Source organism: Thunnus maccoyii, chromosome 13 (genome assembly GCF_910596095.1).
Source record: "Thunnus maccoyii chromosome 13, fThuMac1.1, whole genome shotgun sequence".
Taxonomy (NCBI): Eukaryota; Metazoa; Chordata; class Actinopteri; order Scombriformes; family Scombridae; genus Thunnus; species Thunnus maccoyii.
Window position 1 is genome coordinate 16,540,538 of NC_056545.1, and position 18,528 is coordinate 16,559,065.

General features: G+C 39.0%; 1 protein-coding gene across 2 annotated transcripts; it reads left to right on the forward strand.

Annotated features, from left to right (window-relative positions):
- The first annotated feature begins 1,827 nt into the window (after positions 1-1,827).
- On the forward strand, positions 1,828-18,465 carry uspl1 (ubiquitin specific peptidase like 1). 2 transcript variants are annotated; one of them, XM_042430848.1, is made up of 9 exons: positions 1,828-1,986; positions 2,909-3,065; positions 4,085-4,207; positions 4,315-5,242; positions 10,526-10,636; positions 12,259-12,388; positions 13,552-13,677; positions 15,355-15,515; positions 16,256-18,465. In XM_042430848.1, exons 2-9 carry the CDS (start codon positions 2,940-2,942, stop codon positions 18,049-18,051), a joined length of 3,501 nt encoding a protein of 1,166 aa, XP_042286782.1. In that variant the 5' UTR covers positions 1,828-1,986; positions 2,909-2,939; the 3' UTR covers positions 18,052-18,465. The 2 variants fall into 2 exon arrangements, with proteins under 2 accessions (XP_042286782.1, XP_042286783.1); XM_042430849.1 differs by lacking the exon at positions 1,828-1,986 and having other exon boundaries at positions 2,976-3,496.
- The last annotated feature ends 63 nt before the right edge of the window (positions 18,466-18,528 follow it).

Below are 18,528 nucleotides of genomic sequence, written 5' to 3' on the forward strand. Positions count from 1 at the left end.
GACTATGAAAAGGGCCTTTCTCAAAATTAATAGCTTACTTTGCTCAAAGTGGATGATGTTATTATCTGATTATAAATTCTTGTTTGTGGTAGTGGGGGGTGGGGTGCTAAAATAAAGAAAATGTCCATGGTTCACTATGATTTGCAAAATGCAGTCATATGCCCACTGAAGATAATCTTGTAGTCACATGTGCCTAATAAATGTATAATTATTTCTTTGTACATTTCATGAAGAAACATCTAATAAATATGCTTCTGCTTAGCAGCTAATATAGAAACAAAGAAAAATGGCTGACACAGAGTTTATTCTTATCCTTGAATTAAGAATGGGAAGGGTGAACTGATTCCAAATGCCAATCACAACCCAGACTCAAGCCACATGTCTGCCTGTGATGCTGCCTGTTTGTGTGTCTCATTTTGCATCAGGAGATGCCACGGCAGAAAGCTATAGCCTGCTCATGAGGCGAGGAGGCCGCCGGTTTATGCATTCTAATGAGCGCTCCCTGGGAAAAATATGCAAATTCATTTTGTCATCAAGAGGAAAAATAGAGGACAGGAGAGCAGCACATACAGGAGGGGCTTAAGGGAGGAGGGCACATGCAGGAGGCGGGATTGGGTGGTGTAAAAAAGGGAGACGTGCGTGTGCTGTGTGTTGTGTGTGTGTGTGTGTGTGAGTTGGTTGGGGGTTACAAGAGCAGGAGGTGTGAGAGCTGGGCTGTATTATAGAATCAGAGTGAGGGACATATCCCACCCCCATCCAACCAACTCCCCCCTTCTACTTATCCCAAAGCCATGCACAGTAGGTCCACATAAATAAATAAATAAATAAATAAATAAATAAATAGTCAGCCTTGTGCACAAAACCAGATAAACTACAGACTAAATGAGGGAGAAATTTGAATATTTCACATCTGAAATAACAAAGCAGAAAATTTGGCTCACCACTTTCAATTTTGACAATTAATTAATCGTTTTAGTCTCAAGTAAACATTTTTTAATACAGTTTCAAAAAATGTGAAAGGTTGCTTGCTTTTCTGTATCAGTGTAAAATATATCAGTCCTGCTGTCTCTGGTTCTTCTGAATTTAGACTAAACCTATTTAAAACCACTGTAGGCCCTTGTAAGATGTGATGTTGTCATCATTAAAAAATAACTGATATTAAAATTAGAATTGCAGTTGAACCTCTAGCCTATTTTAAACTGTTTATTTGTTTCCCTTCTATATTGTAGAGATTATTCAGGTATCAATATTTAGTACACTCAGTTCTGACATCCATGGACAATCATGCACCTTACTGCTCTAGCTATATCCACCTGACCATCCTGTTTTTTTGTTCTATTTATTTTTGTTTATATTTGAGTTAGTTTATTTAGTTATTGTATATAAGTTGGTCTTTAATTGCATTTGTTTCTTTTACCTTTTTTACCTAAATGTTTTTTTTTTTTTATCTCATTGTTGGCTGCTGTAACATTTTAATTTCCCTTTTGGGATTAATAAAGTATCTATCTACCTATCTATCTATCTATCTAACTACTACTACTACTACTACTACTACTACTACTACTACTAATAATAATAATAATAATAATAATAATAATAATAATAATAATAATAATAATAATAAATGTGACTCGTCTTTGAACACTTTCATGTTCATTGACTCGCACCGACTGGCAATGGTTTCATGGGCAGTGCCAAAGCAAACCTACCGCACCAACATGAACAATAACTCGAGTGCAGAGTGTGGCTGCAGTTCACTTGAACTACCAAATGGGGGCAGTAACCTGCGGAACCATTGTCCCTCAGAGAGGGGGGGAAGACAAAGCTCGCTGCACAGGCGCTGGCGAGCGGCGGAACAAGAACGTTTGTGACACGAACACATGGGATCACTCCGCTGGCGGGGATTAAGTTATTGAATACATCTCCGTTTGGATGGATTTCGCTGATCAGCGTCGTAATGTCAAATATAATTTAAGTTTGGTTTCGGTACGTATCATTTTTATTCAGTGAAACTGGAAAGACTGCTCGGTAGCGACTGAATTGATGTCTCCTGCTTCAAGGCTAATGTTAGCATGCTAGCCGCCAGGCACCGGAGCCGATAGTTTGTAGTTGGGAGCGCTTGTTAACGGAGTTTATCTCAACAGTAGCTTTCATTGGTTTCATTACAAGTCAACCTAGCGTTAATGCATTAGCTAGCTGATGGGAAATTGACGCTTTGCATTATATTCGCAACGTTACACGATCTTGCTCTTAAGTGGAGTTCAAATTATAAAGTGTTTGAGATGTTTTGCTGTATGATTAAAATAACGTTAATGTAACGCTTGTCCTAACACTAAATCTGTCGTTATGTATCACAAACTTGTTTCGTGTGCTGTCGTTATATTTAAATGCATGGACTCCTTCGGTGTGTGTATATAGGTGGCTGGTGGTCCCACGTGTGCACCTGCAAACACCCGGCTAGTGCTGAGGGAGTTGCGTTGTTAAGAAACAGCTTGAGTTCTGGCTTATTTCTAGTTAAAAATGAATGTATGTGAATATATACATAAGCAATGATAGATTAAATTTTACAGAAATTCAAACGAGAAGCCACAAATCTAACCTGATTTGAATGTCAGTTTTGCAGATAAAGTGAATTAAATACCTGAGAAACTGCATTGATGCAAAAATCTTATGAATCTCTAAAGTTTTTTTACTAATAAATTCACAGCATAATCTGTAATATAACCTGAGATATCCAAGGGAAAGTTACCGCTACAAAAACATTGAAAAATCTCGGATGACAAATGTCTTTTGTCACACAGTACATATCTTATGGTCCAACCCTAATGTGGATTGCTTTTCCATGTACCTTCATCACATGTAGGCATTGAATAACATGCCCCGTGTGGTGCTGTATTTTTCTCCTCAGCTCCTTCAGAGGTGAGCCAGGTTGCGGTGACATGGTAATATTTGTTGAATGGCACCGGGAAGCTTTGGACCAGAGGAGAAGCAGCAGTTTGCCAATGACTGGTGAAGACACTGGTTTGGGGGCTTTGGCCTCACCACTGGCGGGGTATTTGGGAAAAGTCAGTAGAGCTTATGCTTTCCTCTCGCTGTTGTCACTTGCGCAAAGCTGAATTATATTTGAAATATACTGTGACTGGGCAGTACCAATCCAAATCAAACAAAAGAAAAAAAAAAAACACAAACGGAAATCTTTAGTAAAAGGCGAAAGGTTTGGTTTGGCTTGAAGCCTGTAATGATGTTGGGACTCAAAGATTGTTCTATACATTATGAGAAACTGTGTACTGAATTATTACCATATTTATCTATTTGGAAGAAAAGAATGGTTTGCTATTACTATTTACTTTAAAGTTTCATGTACTTTTATATGTAATTGACACCTACTGATGAAATTCCACTTTACATTTGCTGTTTAGCTTCACTAATAAGAAGAAATCAAAGTTAAAACAAAAACCACAATCTTGCTCTCACTTGTATGCTCAAATTCTACAAGGTAACTGAAGTAAAACCTTCCTAATTGTTTTTTTTTCTACCTCTTAATGCATGTGTACAGTCATGTATTACTGTGATTAGAAGAATATAATAATGAAAGCTCCTGAAGGGGGCTGGGAGGTGACAGTGATGCTGAAATATGGCAGTGTAGTTGGTAAAAAAAAATATATCCTAATGAAAACATATGCAGGCTAAAATTTAATGTGCATGAATGTTGAAAATTAGATGCAAGTTTTGTCCAACTTGGCACGTTCCTTTAAAGGACCAGTGTGTAAGATTTATGGGAGTGTATTGCTAGAAATGGAATATAATACTCATAACTATGTTTTCATTAGTGTATGATTACCTGAAACATAAGAATTGTTGTTTTTGTTAGCTTAGAATGAGCCTTTTGTATCTACATCGGGAGCGGGTCCTCTTCCACAGAGCCCGTCATGTTGCAGCACCATATTTCTATTGGCTCTAGAGAAGGACTGTCATGTTTTTTTGCAGCCACCATAGGGTGTGAAAAGAATTAAATTATTCTCTTTTGTGCATTCTCCAGGCTTTATTAATGTCATCCTTCTTTAATCTTAATGTTTTTCTGAAGGTTCACGAAAGAGCTGCTTCACTGGAGTGTTGTCCCTGGTGCACGTCAAAGGGCCTGAACTATGCTCTGCGCTCGTACCGCATCAACCTCCAGGAGTCAATCACCCTCTGCACAAACCCACAGGTACGTCCCAGTGCAGCTGTCACTGATGCACTCAGCTGAACAGCCATGTTTCATGTGTTTCTTCTTAGTTGCATTTTTAACTTTTCCGTGTCATTCCAACATCACAGTGCCTCTTCCCTCTGGTCAGCCAGCCCTTGGAGGATGTTTTGGCTAGCTTGGATCCTGTGGAGCCCACTGTTGGAAACAAAAGAAAAAATGCCTTTGCAATGGAAAAGGAAGAGGTGATTAAACCCTCACCCAAACGTCTGCGTTCAAGTGAACCTGACAGTTTTGGGCCACAAAATGCCACTGACACACATCTCAGCCCAGCAGAGCATGGTGCTGTAAATGGTCAACATGCAGCAACCAAGACAGACAGTGGAAAGGTAAACGGATACCACAGCAACTGTCCAGTTGCAGAGGCAACAGGATGGGAAGATGTTCAGAAAGGGAAACCAGAGAATGCTGCCTGTACAGATGGTCTTGCTTCTCCTACAGCCTCAGCTGGACACCCGCAGAGCTCCTCAGAAGCCTTTTTCACCGCTGATGGGGAAGAGCCAGTGCTCTCTCCTCATTGTGGTACATCAGAGGCAGAGGAAGACTTCAGGCAGGTGAAGAGTACTCCTGAGGTGCTGAACAAACGCTGCAGTCTGGACTCCAATCAGTCCAGCTTCACAAATGTGGACATTTGTTCAACTGAAATCAAAACACCATCGCCTCAGCAGAATGAGCAGATAGCAAGGACAGAGCAGAAATCAATGACTGCCGACATCACCACACGTAAGGATATAGTAGGTGTTAAATCAGAAACTGAAGATTTGTCCTCTACCTCAATAACGGAGTCAGAGGTACTTGTATCTGTGCTCAGTCAGCCTTTCTGGAGGAACAGCGACAGCTTGTGTTGGCTGGATGCTCTGCTTGTTGCTTTGGTAAACTGTAAGAGCTTGAAAACATGTCAACCTAAAGATGAGCCTCAGCGCTCATCTGTGTGGCAGCTGATTAAAGGATATGAAGACGCTTGTGCTGCCATCCAAGTCCACCAGCAGACAGGCAGGGGTAAGTCAAACAGATTATACCTCTCAGTATAATTTTATTTCAAAAATATGTGATTTTTTTTGGGGGAGTATTGCATTTGCTATAATATATAATATTTTAATTTCCTGATTGATCATGTTGAACGTATTGTCAATTAAAGGTTGAGTCTCAAATATCCATGGTCGTTTGTAGTCAGCAGATTGTTTTGGTTTAAGGAGTCGAGGTTTTAAGATATTCACCATTGAGATTTCTGATGCAACCCCAGAATAACAGACGTGAATGGGTCTTTGTGCTGTTCAAAATATCGAAAAATGACATTTGAAAAGCACAACAGCAATGTGTCTCGCCTCCATTGTGCTGCAGTGGTGGCAGATGTTTCAGACGTGGATACGTCAAACTGTGTAAGAATAACACTGAAACAGTACGCATCTCTAGACACCTCGTAATTGAGAAGAGGGTCATTCCATACCAACTCACCTAGGACCTCCCAGTTCATGTCATGGATTTTCTTTAAAAAAATGTGAAAACTTCTATTAAATTCATGGGACCCTGCAAAATCCTGTAGCTCCAAATACTTTTTTTAGTCATGAATTTTTGAAGTGTGGCCCTCAGAGCTAAATTTAATAATTGTATGTGTATTCTGAGCCTCACCAATTGCTTATTTTTCACTGGATTGGATTAAAATTTGTACTGAACATCCAAGAAACCCTAAGGATAATTTGCAACATGTATTCATGTTAATAGTCATTGCTGGGTGTTTTACAGTAATCAAATTAATTAAAATAAATATTTTACCTGAACAAGTATCTTTAATTTTCAAAAATTACAATAGTTCTCACTTTCTTGCAACCATATTTAATCCCAAAAAGGATTATTTTAATTTCCTTGAAACTTTTTTATAGGAAAGTGTTAATATTCATTGCAGATATATAAAAACTTTAAAAATGTTATATTACTCCATCATAGAATAGTTTTTGGAAAAATTCTGCTTTTTCGTACTTTTCTGAAACTGACTGTAATGTTACATTCAGTGATTTTATTTCATAAGTAGATATTCGTACCATGTTGACTTCAAGGTTTTCTATCTTTGTGTGATACCTGGAGCCTATTTTTCATTGGCATCAGGAAATTTGCATGTGACAGCTTGTAATGGCTTGTTGGTTGCATACTAGATGTCATCTTGTTCCTGGTGTCTGAACAAAATATTAATCTTAGTTCCTTAGCTCAATATACGTGTATTATTTCACCATTCAAACTTTTCTGAACTAACTTCTGACATCATCAACTAGCAGCATTAGATAACAAGAAGGCAAGTCTGGACTAGTCCCACCTGAAACAGGTTTGGGTGGATTATTGCAAAATGGGTCGCAACATAACCAGAAGTGTGTATAAAAGAGTGCAATAATAATTCATGTCATCATTAAGCAGTTTAATGTGACAGTGAGATCATGGAGCCCTGCTCTATTGGAAACAGCCTAGAAGAAGAAGAAGCCAACTGTCACAAGAAGACGGCCCACACTAATGGAAAAGTTGATCTTTCAAGTTTCAGTCAAACTGCTCAATGATGAAATGAATTATGATTGCACTCTTTTGAAAAAGAAGCAATTGGTGAGGCTTTTAGGTGATTTACATGATTTTTTTTTCTTCAAGAAAATCCATGACATGAACTGGGAAAAATTCTGAATTCTGGGTGAGTTGGCATGAAATGACCCAAAACTAATAATTGAGAAAAATTGTATATATATTTTTGTTAATTATTTGGGTGTGTGTCACGTTTACATAAAAAGAAAATATTTGGGGTAGGGCTGGGCAATAAAATGATGACAATAATTATCTTGATACAATTTTCCTCAATAGAAATATAACAAATGTTTGATATAATTAAACTGAGAGGCTGAGTCGGCTCACATTGGCTACTGGGGCTGGTTAACTGCTGCTATCCGCTACCTCAGATGTATGAAATGTTCAGCTGTTTGACAAGTGTTTGTCACGTTGACCATGAAGAATAGTTTAAAACCACAATTAAACATCCTGTTTCTTCAACTTTCACTCTGGAGCAAAAATCAGCCTTTAAACTGGAAAGAGATAATGATTTGACATTTATCGTGATAATTATCGATATAAATTGATAAAATTTGGGGTTAGCACAAATGTTGTACTCCTGTCAATAGAAACATCCCATTGTGTGAAAAACACTTTAACTTCACTTACTGGTAAATATTAGGGATGTGAATCTTTTGATTCCTGTTCTCGGGTGTCCGATTTGATTCAGAAGCGATTCTCGATTGAATGAAAAGAAAAGGGGGCACAATTTCCAGTCTCTTGCTCCAGTATACTGTGTGCCGAACCATTCGCTGGTGTCCTTATTCCACTGAAATACAATATGAAACATAACTGGCAATTAAGATAAATGGTCTGCAGGCTTTTTATTTTGAAAAGTTAACTGCATTAATTAATTAATTTGAAAGCATCTTACATGCCTGTATGAGAATAACAAAATGAGGGGGAGGTGTAGCGCTCCACTGTGTTATTAACGTCATGTCTCAGTGTTTCCCCTATATTCATTCTGCAGCTGCTAAAATTTCACACATTCATATCAATATCATCTACTAATGATTTTCACTTGCACACTGCGCAAGTACGATAACACCCTACGGTATCATGGAATTGTTTTGAGTCATCAACTAGTGCCTAATAGGCAGACTGTGGTCCGGGTCCAGACCCAGACACCGTCCTATCTGGACCTGGACATATAAACAATAAATTCTTGAGAATACGGCTGAGCGATTTTTTGAAAAAATATCTAATTGCGATTATTTTGACTGATATTGCAATATGATATATGATATTAGAGGGAATGATTACTTTTGTCATTATTTTCATTTTCATTGAAAAACATTAAGACGAAGATGGTGTGATTTTTGTGGGGATCTTAAGTCTGTAGAATATGATGTGAAGGCCAGGACAATCTTAAACTCAAAATGGTATTTTGACACACATTTTGCCTTTTAACAAATATTTTGCCTCCTGTGATTTGAAAATCGCAGTGGGCCATATTGTGATATTTATAAAATTGATTAATTGTTCAGGCCGAATTGAGAACTATTCAATTTTGACGTAGCATTTCTATTTTTGAACGACACAACACTGGTTTAGCGGCCCAGGAAACTCACAGACCAATTGCATACGTTGTAAATCATGATGATCATGACGCAACTCAGCCAATCAAATCTGTGCATTCCGATAATCGTTGTAACTCAGGTCAGTGAGTGAAATACAAACACAGGGAAGAGACAAGAACTGAAATAAAAGAGACACACAGTTAATATGACAAAATAACAAAAACAACTAAAATAAAACCATAAATCTGTACGTGTGTTGTGTTGGTGATCTGTGATCACAGGCATCAGTGTCTTGAGGTATTTAGCCGGCAACAGCTCGTTCTCTCATTGAGAAAGAGCCTCTACCAAACTAAGTGATAATGTTTAATACATTAGCAACAAACATTCATTGCTCATCTAATATGAATTAAAACATCCATTCAATTTGGTCATTACAGTCTATTCAGATTTCAGCTAATCTGCAGTTCAGCAAAATGGTTTCACTTCGACTTTAACAACGAATTAATCAGTGTTTTTGCTAAAATCATCCACCGAAACACCACAGAGAACTGCACAGGGGCGAAGCAACTCTGACAGCTGAAACTAAATTAAATGAATTGCAAATTACATCATTAATACGCTGACTTCAGCAGAATCCTTTCCTGATTAATAACATATCTTACACTTAAGATATCGTCGTTTAAGTGACTTTAACCAGTAATATGCACATACAGTAGCCTACATTATGAGCTGATTTCCTGGACAGTGATTAAGCCAGACCCTTTTCTACAGATGGTTAGTTGTGGTTATAGTCAGGCTAATGTCAACTGCATGCTACACTGCAAGCTCTAAGCTCAAATGTTAAGTTAGGCATTAGCCAGACTGAGCATCTGAGCAACTAACTCCTGTCGCCCATTAACAAGCTAATGTAACATGATTCAAACAGTTTGTACTCAACAGTACAGTATCCATTTTAAATTCAAGGTTCATTTACACAAATATTTTTAAAAAGCACTTACATGACCTGCAATAACGAGACAAAAATTGCTGATGTTAAATGCTTGGAGCCACTTGGCATTTTCAAATGTATTTTCTATATACATACACTTGCTGGATTCTTTGATATATTACAGTTTGATAGACAACATTGAATAAAAACTTAGAAAAGCCAACAAAATTTAGATAGACTCTGTATCTTACCTACTGCCACAAGTGGAGTACGCACTTGCATAATACAGATGTTCATGCAAAAACGACGCAAGAAGGCCAACTTTGGCTGCTAAGGTCAATTGATTTCCTGTCAACTGCGGAGGCGGAGGTCCAAGGTGTCTGCCTTCGTGCCCACCGTTATATCTGCATTCAGTACTTTAGAGCCAGAGGAACTAATCTTGGACTAAACTTGGAACTTTAAAGTCCCTGTTGTGCAATCCTGTTTGCAAATTAGACCCATGAGGAATTTAAAAATGATGGCAGTATTTGAGAGGCAGTATTAACACATGAGGAAACAACAACACAGATTTGTCCCGTTCTTTGTATTTGTATTTACTGCGGCATGAGTCGGATCAAATGAATGAATGAAAAAGAGAAATGCAGAGGAGGAAAATGAAACTGAAACTAAGAGTGTCTGTCTCCACAATAAATCATCTGAGTGTTTATCTCTGCTTTAGAACGTAACTGCTGTGAAACCATCAGAAAATGTTTTTTCTTTCACTGCTTTGTTCTCTCTACCGCCACTCCCTCTCCTTGCTCGATCACCGCAGCTCTGTCTCGCTCTCTCGCTCTCGTTTAGCTTTGTTTGTTAACCTTAACAAAGTTTTCCCCTCATCCTAAACTGGTCCTACATCAATATTTCCTTGTTTTATGAATGAAGCAGCACACGCGCTGTGTGTGTTAGCCAATCAGCGACAGTCATCCCTGCAAACCCACAAAGTTCCTGTACTTTTAGAAAGTACTAACCCCCCTCCCATCCCCCTACCCCCTAGACCCTGGTACCTCCAGTGGAAATGCCGGTAGAGGGACTGAGTTCCTCAAAAGGTTCTTAGTACGAGATATGAATCGAGATTCTCATGTGAATCGATTTTTTTTTTCCACCTACCTCTAGTAAATATGTGTTTTTATAGATATAATGCGATTCTTGCTAACAAACTTGAGTGTTTTTGTGCTTTTGTGTGCAGTTTACTTATCTGAAGTTGTTTCTGTCTAGATGGTGCTGTGAGGGTGCCAAATCGTGTGCGGGAAAAGGCAAATTCAGACCTACAGAGTCTCAGGATGTCACTTTTCAAACTACTGCAGCCCAAGCTACGCTGCAAACTGGGTAAGATCCGTCACTGAGGGCACACAGTACCACATATCAGCCAAGTTAAAATGAATTCAGTATGGTGAATTAGAGATGATTTTTGACTTTCTATTTTTTTTGTGGTTAAATTTTTAAATTTATATTATATACATTCTTTGTTGCTTACAATACATGTAACATCAGTGGCATAAAAAACAAAAAATACAGTATAAATCAGTAGTATAAGAGATATACTAATAATAACATAACATAGGAAGAGTATCCATGCAACAGATCATTATCAGTCATTGTGATATGAGTCCAGAAAAGATCCGAATCGGTGCCTTACTCTTGTTTCTGCTATTCATCCTGTTAAGCATAAGCTCGTATGAAGCTGTTTTAATCATGGTGTTTGCCCATTCTTTTAGATTTTTCGACTTTCTTGATTAGTATCATCTGTTTCTGTGGACTTACTGTACCCAGAGGCAATTCAAGACTTTCAAACTGTAGATGCAGGTTTCACATTCATCAACGTGTACTGAATCTGCAGTGAGCATGCATGTTTTCAATGATCATACCAATTCTAGCCAGTAGCAGCCAAAATGTGGTGTGACCAAATCTGAGTGTTGGTACCAGGAGATGATATCTCCACCATAATGTATTGTAAATCAATTTTAGAAATGCATCTTGAATGGATTTATACAATACTTGAGATTTATTCAGTGTACACTTTGTTTGATTTAAAATTAATTTTTATTGTATGTGACAAGAGTAGAAGAAGAGAAAAAGTTTGAGTTGCTAAGCAGCACATCATCGCTCTTACCCTTCCCTCTCTTACCCTTCTTTCTCTCAACTTGGTGTACAGTCGTTGCCAGTTCTCGGCACATTAGAATAAATTAGCTAATTAACAAAAAGGTTCATATAAAAATGAGGAATTGGTTAACTGGGGTAATTTTTTTTTAGTCAGTTTCATGAATTTGTACTCTTTCTTTTAAGTGTGAGATTCAAAAAGAAGAAAAAAGTTGAAGATTTAATAAATAGAAAGATTTAAAGTATGAATATGTTTTATATTTCTGAAGCCATCAGCACTGATAGGATAGCAGTGTTAGATCTGGAACAACATGCAAATGTGCTAAGCTGCAGTGAGGAAGGGGGAGATGTCTGAGCTCATGCTTTTCAGACTCAAAAACAGAATGCTCCCAGGGCCCCTCAGGCCTTCTGTTCATGAATATTATATTTCAAATAGCTAAATTCCACAATGGATAATAGTGGGAAAAATAAGCAATATAAAGGAGTAGTCTGTCTTGTTGTAGTTTCTGTATAATGTAGCTTTACCACAATGTGCACGTCTCCTCTAAGGTCAAGAGTTACGCTTTCAAAGCAACTTATATCATTTCATAGAAACAGAAGATTTGGATATGCAAAACCTGAATTTCTCCCAGCTTGTTGCAAACTTGCTTAGTGATTGTCACTCTTTGCATTCTATAAAAAGAAATGTAGGGGGGAAGGAAACAGTGCATATACAGTTTAGATGCAGCCAGAAGAGACATACTAGCCATATTCAGGTGTACAGACGCAAATTTAGTGTTTGTAAACCGCAGCCTCGCCCAGCGCTTGCACCTGTGATGATGCTAAAACCGCTGAATATTTGTGTCTTTCAGGTCAGAGGGAAACTCCCGTGTTTGCTATGCCGCTTGTGCTCGCCATGGACTCTTGGGCGGAGCCTCTCTTTCAGTCGACCTTTCATTGGGAGTTCAAGTGCAGCGAATGCAAAACTTCCACAAAAGAGAGGTAGGTGATTTAAAATATGACACATTTGACTCAATTCACTGAGGCATGTCGTCTAGAGCAATTTTGAAACTTGCTTTAGAGCTTCGAGTTATTCAACCAGAAGCTTGACAGTTGAGATTGAACGCACGCAGGAAGTAACTGTGTTGAAAGTAATGCTTGGAACGAATACATTTCTTACTATAGCAACTGGATGAAGGCCTGGAGAAGGAAAAGTAAAGCTATAAATTAATGAGTCATTGAAGACAAAATGTATGAATTCCTTGTAATTAGTGATTTCTTTTTCTTCCCTTAATCTATCACCACACAAGTGACTGTGTGTAGTGGATTGTTGATTAATCTTTTGTAATCAGTTCATTAAGTTGAGGTAAATATTGCAATCTGCCCATTAAATCCACTTAGAATGTACAGAACTGCTTAGAAGTTTTATACCTATTTTTATCTCCTGCTAGTACAAATATTCTCTCCAGGGTAACAGTACGTGGTTGTGCTTTGGTAATATGATCTAAAATGATGCTACTCTGAGTCATCTGTGATTTTATAATAGCTGTACAACCTGAGCAACCTTATGTGGAAGTTGTGTGACTGAAACTATTTTGGGAGAATCTGGTGGATGGCTGAGACAGATGGTTTTAGTCTTTTTAAACAACAGAAAAGCAGTCAGCTGTCTTATTAGCAACAGGTGACCACAACACATTCTTCAGCGCTAACTGACTGCTGCTTGCAAGCCCCACGTTAAGTGTTATATATTATATTTTACAGCTGCAGCGATTTGTCAATTAATCCTCTGACAGAAAATTAATCTGCAACTATTTTAATAATCAAATAACCAGTAATTTTTTTACGCCAATATGCCAAACAATTGCTGGTTTTAGCTTCTTAGATGTGATGATTCAATGTTTTTTTATCTTAAATGATAGTAAACTGAATATATTTGGACTGTTATTTGGACAAAACAGGATATTATGATATTGTTAATTGCAGCCCAATTATACTTATCTATAATACTACAACTAATATCTGTTGTTCACATGTGAACACAAAATTGTAAGGAAAAATATAATTGTTCTATAATATATTGTTTGTTTTTTGGACTTCCTTTGGAAAACGCTCATCTTTTGTAAAACAGTGTGAATCCTAAATGTATTCCATGCTGTTCTTTTCAGGTCTACGAAAACTCTTCCCACTTTCACAAATATTGTGCCTGATTGGCGTCCACTTCACGCAGTTCACTTGGCTCCGTGCAACGTGTGCCGCAAGATGAATCAGAGCAGGACTTTGATGCTGGAGAGGTAAGAATTAAACAAAAGTATGAGTGTGTGTGCAGGCAGATCCAAGAGGGAACGTCTGCCTTGTGTTGTACATTTATTGCCTGTACATACCAAGCTGTACAACTGAATATTGAGACCACTGGATTTCAGTGATTTTTAGTCAGAATTTGCCTCAAATTAGCAAAACCACCGTTTTGGAAAGTAATTACACCTACTCTCAGGAAATGATTAAACTTGAGTTGCAGAAGCATAGGGGGTAAATTGATTCCTTGGTTAATTAATGATTTTTACAGCTTTTGCATAATTACTGATTATATAGAGACAAAGCTGCAGTCTCCATATTTATCCACAGTTGTATGATTTGAGAAATACACACATTGATTTCTAAGTCCAGCAGAAATCCACAGTTTAACAGAAAAACAAAAATGTACTCCACAGGACAGAGTAAGAAAACAGCTCCGCCACGCATGAACTAATTAACTTTAATTGTCTGCCTACAAGTGTTGAGCTCTGTCTTAAAGTGACAGTATCAGATTGTCAGGGTGAATTAAATTAATAACAGCTAATACATCATCAGGGTTCCTGCGGATCCATAAAAGTCTTTTAAATAAGACCTTAAGAATTTAAGGTCCTAGAATGTCTTTAAAAAGTCTTATTTTTAATTATGATAGGTCCTAAATTTTGAGATGATGCCTAGTTGCGTGATAAATATCTCCCCACAGGATTGGCTAATTTAAGTGTGGTTTGGTCTACGGTCGTGACTCACTCCAGTCCTGCTGTTTCTTTTCTTTTTCTGGTAATGTTTCGAACAGTTCTCCACAGGCCGCCTGCTCTCACGAAGGTAACAGGATTAAAGAAGTACACAAAACAGTACAGATGATGCTAAGCTAAAGACAGTTAGTCAGGGGTTTTCAGAGAAAACACAAAGTTCTCTGTTATTTTTGATAGTTGCTAGAATCTGGATAATAGTGTTTTTAGTGCAGAGCCACATCATGATGGAGAGGAGCAGACTTTAATTTGCTGACCGCTCAGCTGGAGTTTACAGATTTAATGGACTTAAAGTGGACGAAAGGCAGATATACTGTGAATGTATGTGGAGAAGGAACTACAGCCGACTCTGTGAGTGCAAGAACGACCAGGGCAGCCTTACTGTTTGACAGTGTTGTCAAAATTAACAATTCCAAGCAAATTGTGATTAAATTTTTAATTAAAATTCTTTTTTAAAGAGTTTTATCAAATGTAAAGTGTAATAGTGGGACAGAGTTCATCACATTTTACATTAATTTGATTATTTTATGATTTCTACATATGATTAGTACATGGAGATACAAAGTTATCCAGAAAAACATCCCTATTATATTGTCAAATTTATTTAAAACATGAAGCTCGGCCCTAATGCGCATTGTTTTGCTGTGGAAAGGGTATTAAATTTTCTCTGTTGATGTCTTAAAAAGCATTAAATTTGACTTCAAAAACGGTGCAGTAACCCTGATTTGTTAGTAGAAACAGGGTTATGAACTTTAAACTTTAATTGTCTGCAAAATTACAGATTTATCCTGAAATTTCAGTGGTCACAACAAAAAAATTTGCAGTCTCAAGTTTGGCTCATACAGATGGTTTCTCTGCTAGTTTAGAGAAAGTCTGCCACGTCTGCACTCTCCCAGCCATTAAACCAGACCTCTTCTTTGTGTTATCTAGAGTGCCTCCAGTGTTCGCACTGCACTTTGTTGAGGGGCTTCCTGACAATGATGTCACCATCTACACCTTCAACTTCAAGGGGAAACGCTACTCGGTCACCACTGTCATACAGTACAACCAACACCTGAAGCACTTTGTCACCTGGGTTTGTCAGTCTGATGGTAGGTATTTAAAAAGTCATCACATCATGGGTTAATTAACTGTTTTCCATGATAAGACACTACAAAATCTTTCAGTTAATTGGCATGTTTCATTAATTCTTTGCCTTATTTAGTCCTATAAGGATTGTTAGTGTTTTTACTCGGATAACCGAAGTCAAGAGTCAGATGTTTTTTGCTTCTATGTGTTAACCTGTAAGCTACATTTGCACTCACAAACACTTTTTCTCAGTGTTGAGTCATGTTGAGGTTTTATTCCTCTATATTGTAGTTTGCCAACAGCACATTCTGCTGGACGATTTATGTAATGTTAAATTAAGGAAGAGTCCAGCCATTTACAACTTGTTTTATTGTCATTTATACAAGATGTATATATGTGGCTTGTCAGATAAAATTTTACCAATCCAAGTGATTATTCTTTCCATGTGTTTCCTATTTTATTATAAGTCTGCCTTTTGTTTTGCAGTATCGATGCTTTGTTCTATGTGCTGCTGCTGTCTTGACTAGGATGCACTTGGAAAAGAGATTATTAGCCCCAATGATGTTTTTTCTTGGTTGGCATATACATTTTTTAAATAATGTCATTAGCTGATAATTATTGGTGAGTTGATAATTGATCAACCCTGACTTTGTAGTTGGTCATCAGAATCCAAACATGAATCGGTATAAGCGTTCATTTTGCACATGCTGTTTTTCTTTGTGTCTTTGTTGTAACTGTGTATTGTCGTGTGTCTTTCTTGCAGGGTCGTGGCTGGAATTTGACGACTTGAAACATCCCGATTGTAAGATCCATCGGAAGCTGCCGGTTCCCGCTCAGGAGATGCATATAGTCTTCTGGGAGGCGGAAGAGGATAAAGAGCCTTGTGCCTGTTCTCCCTCCAGCACATTTGCTGAAGCCCCCCCATCCAAACATGGGATGAATGGGACTGAATCTGACTTAGTAGCAGATGAACAGTTGGCTTGCACTCCAGATCAGTCTCTTCTAATCTCGCAGAATGACACTGACATTGTCTGTGCACTCTCTGGCGACAGCAGCAACGTCATGGACACAACGGTTACAGCTGGTGTTGATACATCGATCGGTTCCACGACGCTGCTTGACACCTTTGAGGGCCTCACCCACAGTGACATTATTACTCTCACACTGGTAGAATTAAAAGCAGATTCAGAAATACAACCTCTAAATGACGACGAACAAACTCAGGATCCGAGTGTTCCCAGAAGGAATGAAACACCGGATAGTTCCTCTGTTGTATTAGATAGCGATATGTCTCAGGGCCGTGACAACGATTTCCGCGCCACCTCCAACTCGTCTGAACCTGAATCTGATGATGGCTCGTCCAGCGATCCCACATTCGTGCCCGATGCCAGAAGAGGACGAGGCCGGGCGATGGCCAAAAGCAAAACTGTCAGCAAACAACAAAAAGGGAAAAAGGCAGCCAGGACAAAAGCAGCTCCACCTGTTTCACCACCTGCGTCTTCAGAGCCTTCAAGTAACAGTAACAAACCTGTGGACGCTGCTGCTCAGGACAACGCACCACCTGTTGAAACTACACAGCAAGTGTCGCCTGTGTCTTCTACAGATACCGCCAGTCCCACGACGCAGCCATCACTAGATCAGAACGCACGCTGGTCCTTCCTGCTCAGCAAACACCCACTAAACCATGTTCACAAGTCCATTGCTAAACCCCCCCCCACACGCACACCCTCTTCAGTCAGGCAAATAAAGCCCACTCCTCCTACTCACTCGACCCCCAACCCAGTGAGAAGACAGCAGTCTCCTGCCGTACTCTTCCCTAAACCACAGCTCAGGACAGAGGAAAGTGAGGGTCTCCCGCTGAAAGCTGCAGAAATGTACGGCGCATTCGGCGCAACGAGCTCAAACACCCCAAGTCCGCTCCCGTCACCTGCACTTCTTAATGGCAAATCAAAGTTCTGTCAATCCATCACTTCTGACCGCCAGAAACCACTAATGAACACTACGGCGATGTCTGGTACATCACTTCCTGCACTCGGAGTGAAGAAGTTTCCTGAAATATCCTCCTCAAAGAAGCAAAGCCACCAAACCTCAAAGCTTCCTCCAGGTCTCAGCGACACTGAAGCCCTCAGGTACAAGCTGATGAAGAAACTGAAGGCAAAGAAGAAGAAGCTCGCTAAGTTGAATGAACTGTTGGGTCATCATGGGGGAGCGAGCCGACCTGACAGCACTGACCTGGGCTCTCCTAACACAGTCACCTCCAGCACCTATGACGGCTCCAACTGCGACGAGATTCTCTCGGACTTGCTCTCGCCTGCAACGACGGCCAGCAATCTGTCACCAGACAGCACTGGCTTCCTCGAGATGATTGCCAACGGGCAAGATGGAGTCGACCGCCTGGACTGTGGGGTTTACGCCACTCGTGATGCGTCACAGACGAACACCGTTGTGAACGGGCCCAACACTGAAAACTTCCTGGATGAGTTTCTTACGCAGGCTGTGGCTCAGCAGCCGACTGAGATGGAGACGGAGGCGCTCGGTGCACTTGAACTTTTCTTTTAAGCTGTGGGGATGGAGGTCGTCTGCAAGCTCCAAGCACAGGCGACATTAACTGTGACTTCCTTTTTTGGGGAAATTATGCAAAATTGAGTTTTTACTAATCACCTCATCTATAAGTCAGACATGTCAGTCCTAAGCTACCTGTTCCACTTAAAAATACAGTTTGCAAGTTAGAGTATAGAGAGGTTAATGATGTTTGTATGCATGTCGGCCATATTGGAGACTGTATGGATGAAATGTGTAAACTGCATCTTGAATTTTTTTTCTGCAACTTTAGCACTTTGTAGTGTGTTTACTGTTTGTAACTGAGTTTGAATGAAGCCATGATATTGACAGTTAAAGCTGTTGTTTTGTCAAAATTCTCATGAAATATAATTTTTTTTGTAGTCATTTAATAAATACTTTAGATGACTAACATTTGTTGTACAAAATGTGAGAGTTATTGTCAACTGTAAGAAAACGTGTGTGTGTGTGTGTGTG

Bases quoted from the DNA above. Each gene is read 5' to 3' on its own strand.
- uspl1 (XM_042430848.1), top strand. From the start codon at position 2,940: ATGGTAATATTTGTTGAATGGCACCGGGAAGCTTTGGACCAGAGGAGA. The intron at 3,066-4,084 runs GTCAGTAGAGCT...GTTTTTCTGAAG, and splicing joins TGGCGGGGTATTTGGGAAAA to GTTCACGAAAGAGCTGCTTC. The intron at 15,516-16,255 runs GTAGGTATTTAA...TCTTTCTTGCAG, and splicing joins CTGGGTTTGTCAGTCTGATG to GGTCGTGGCTGGAATTTGAC.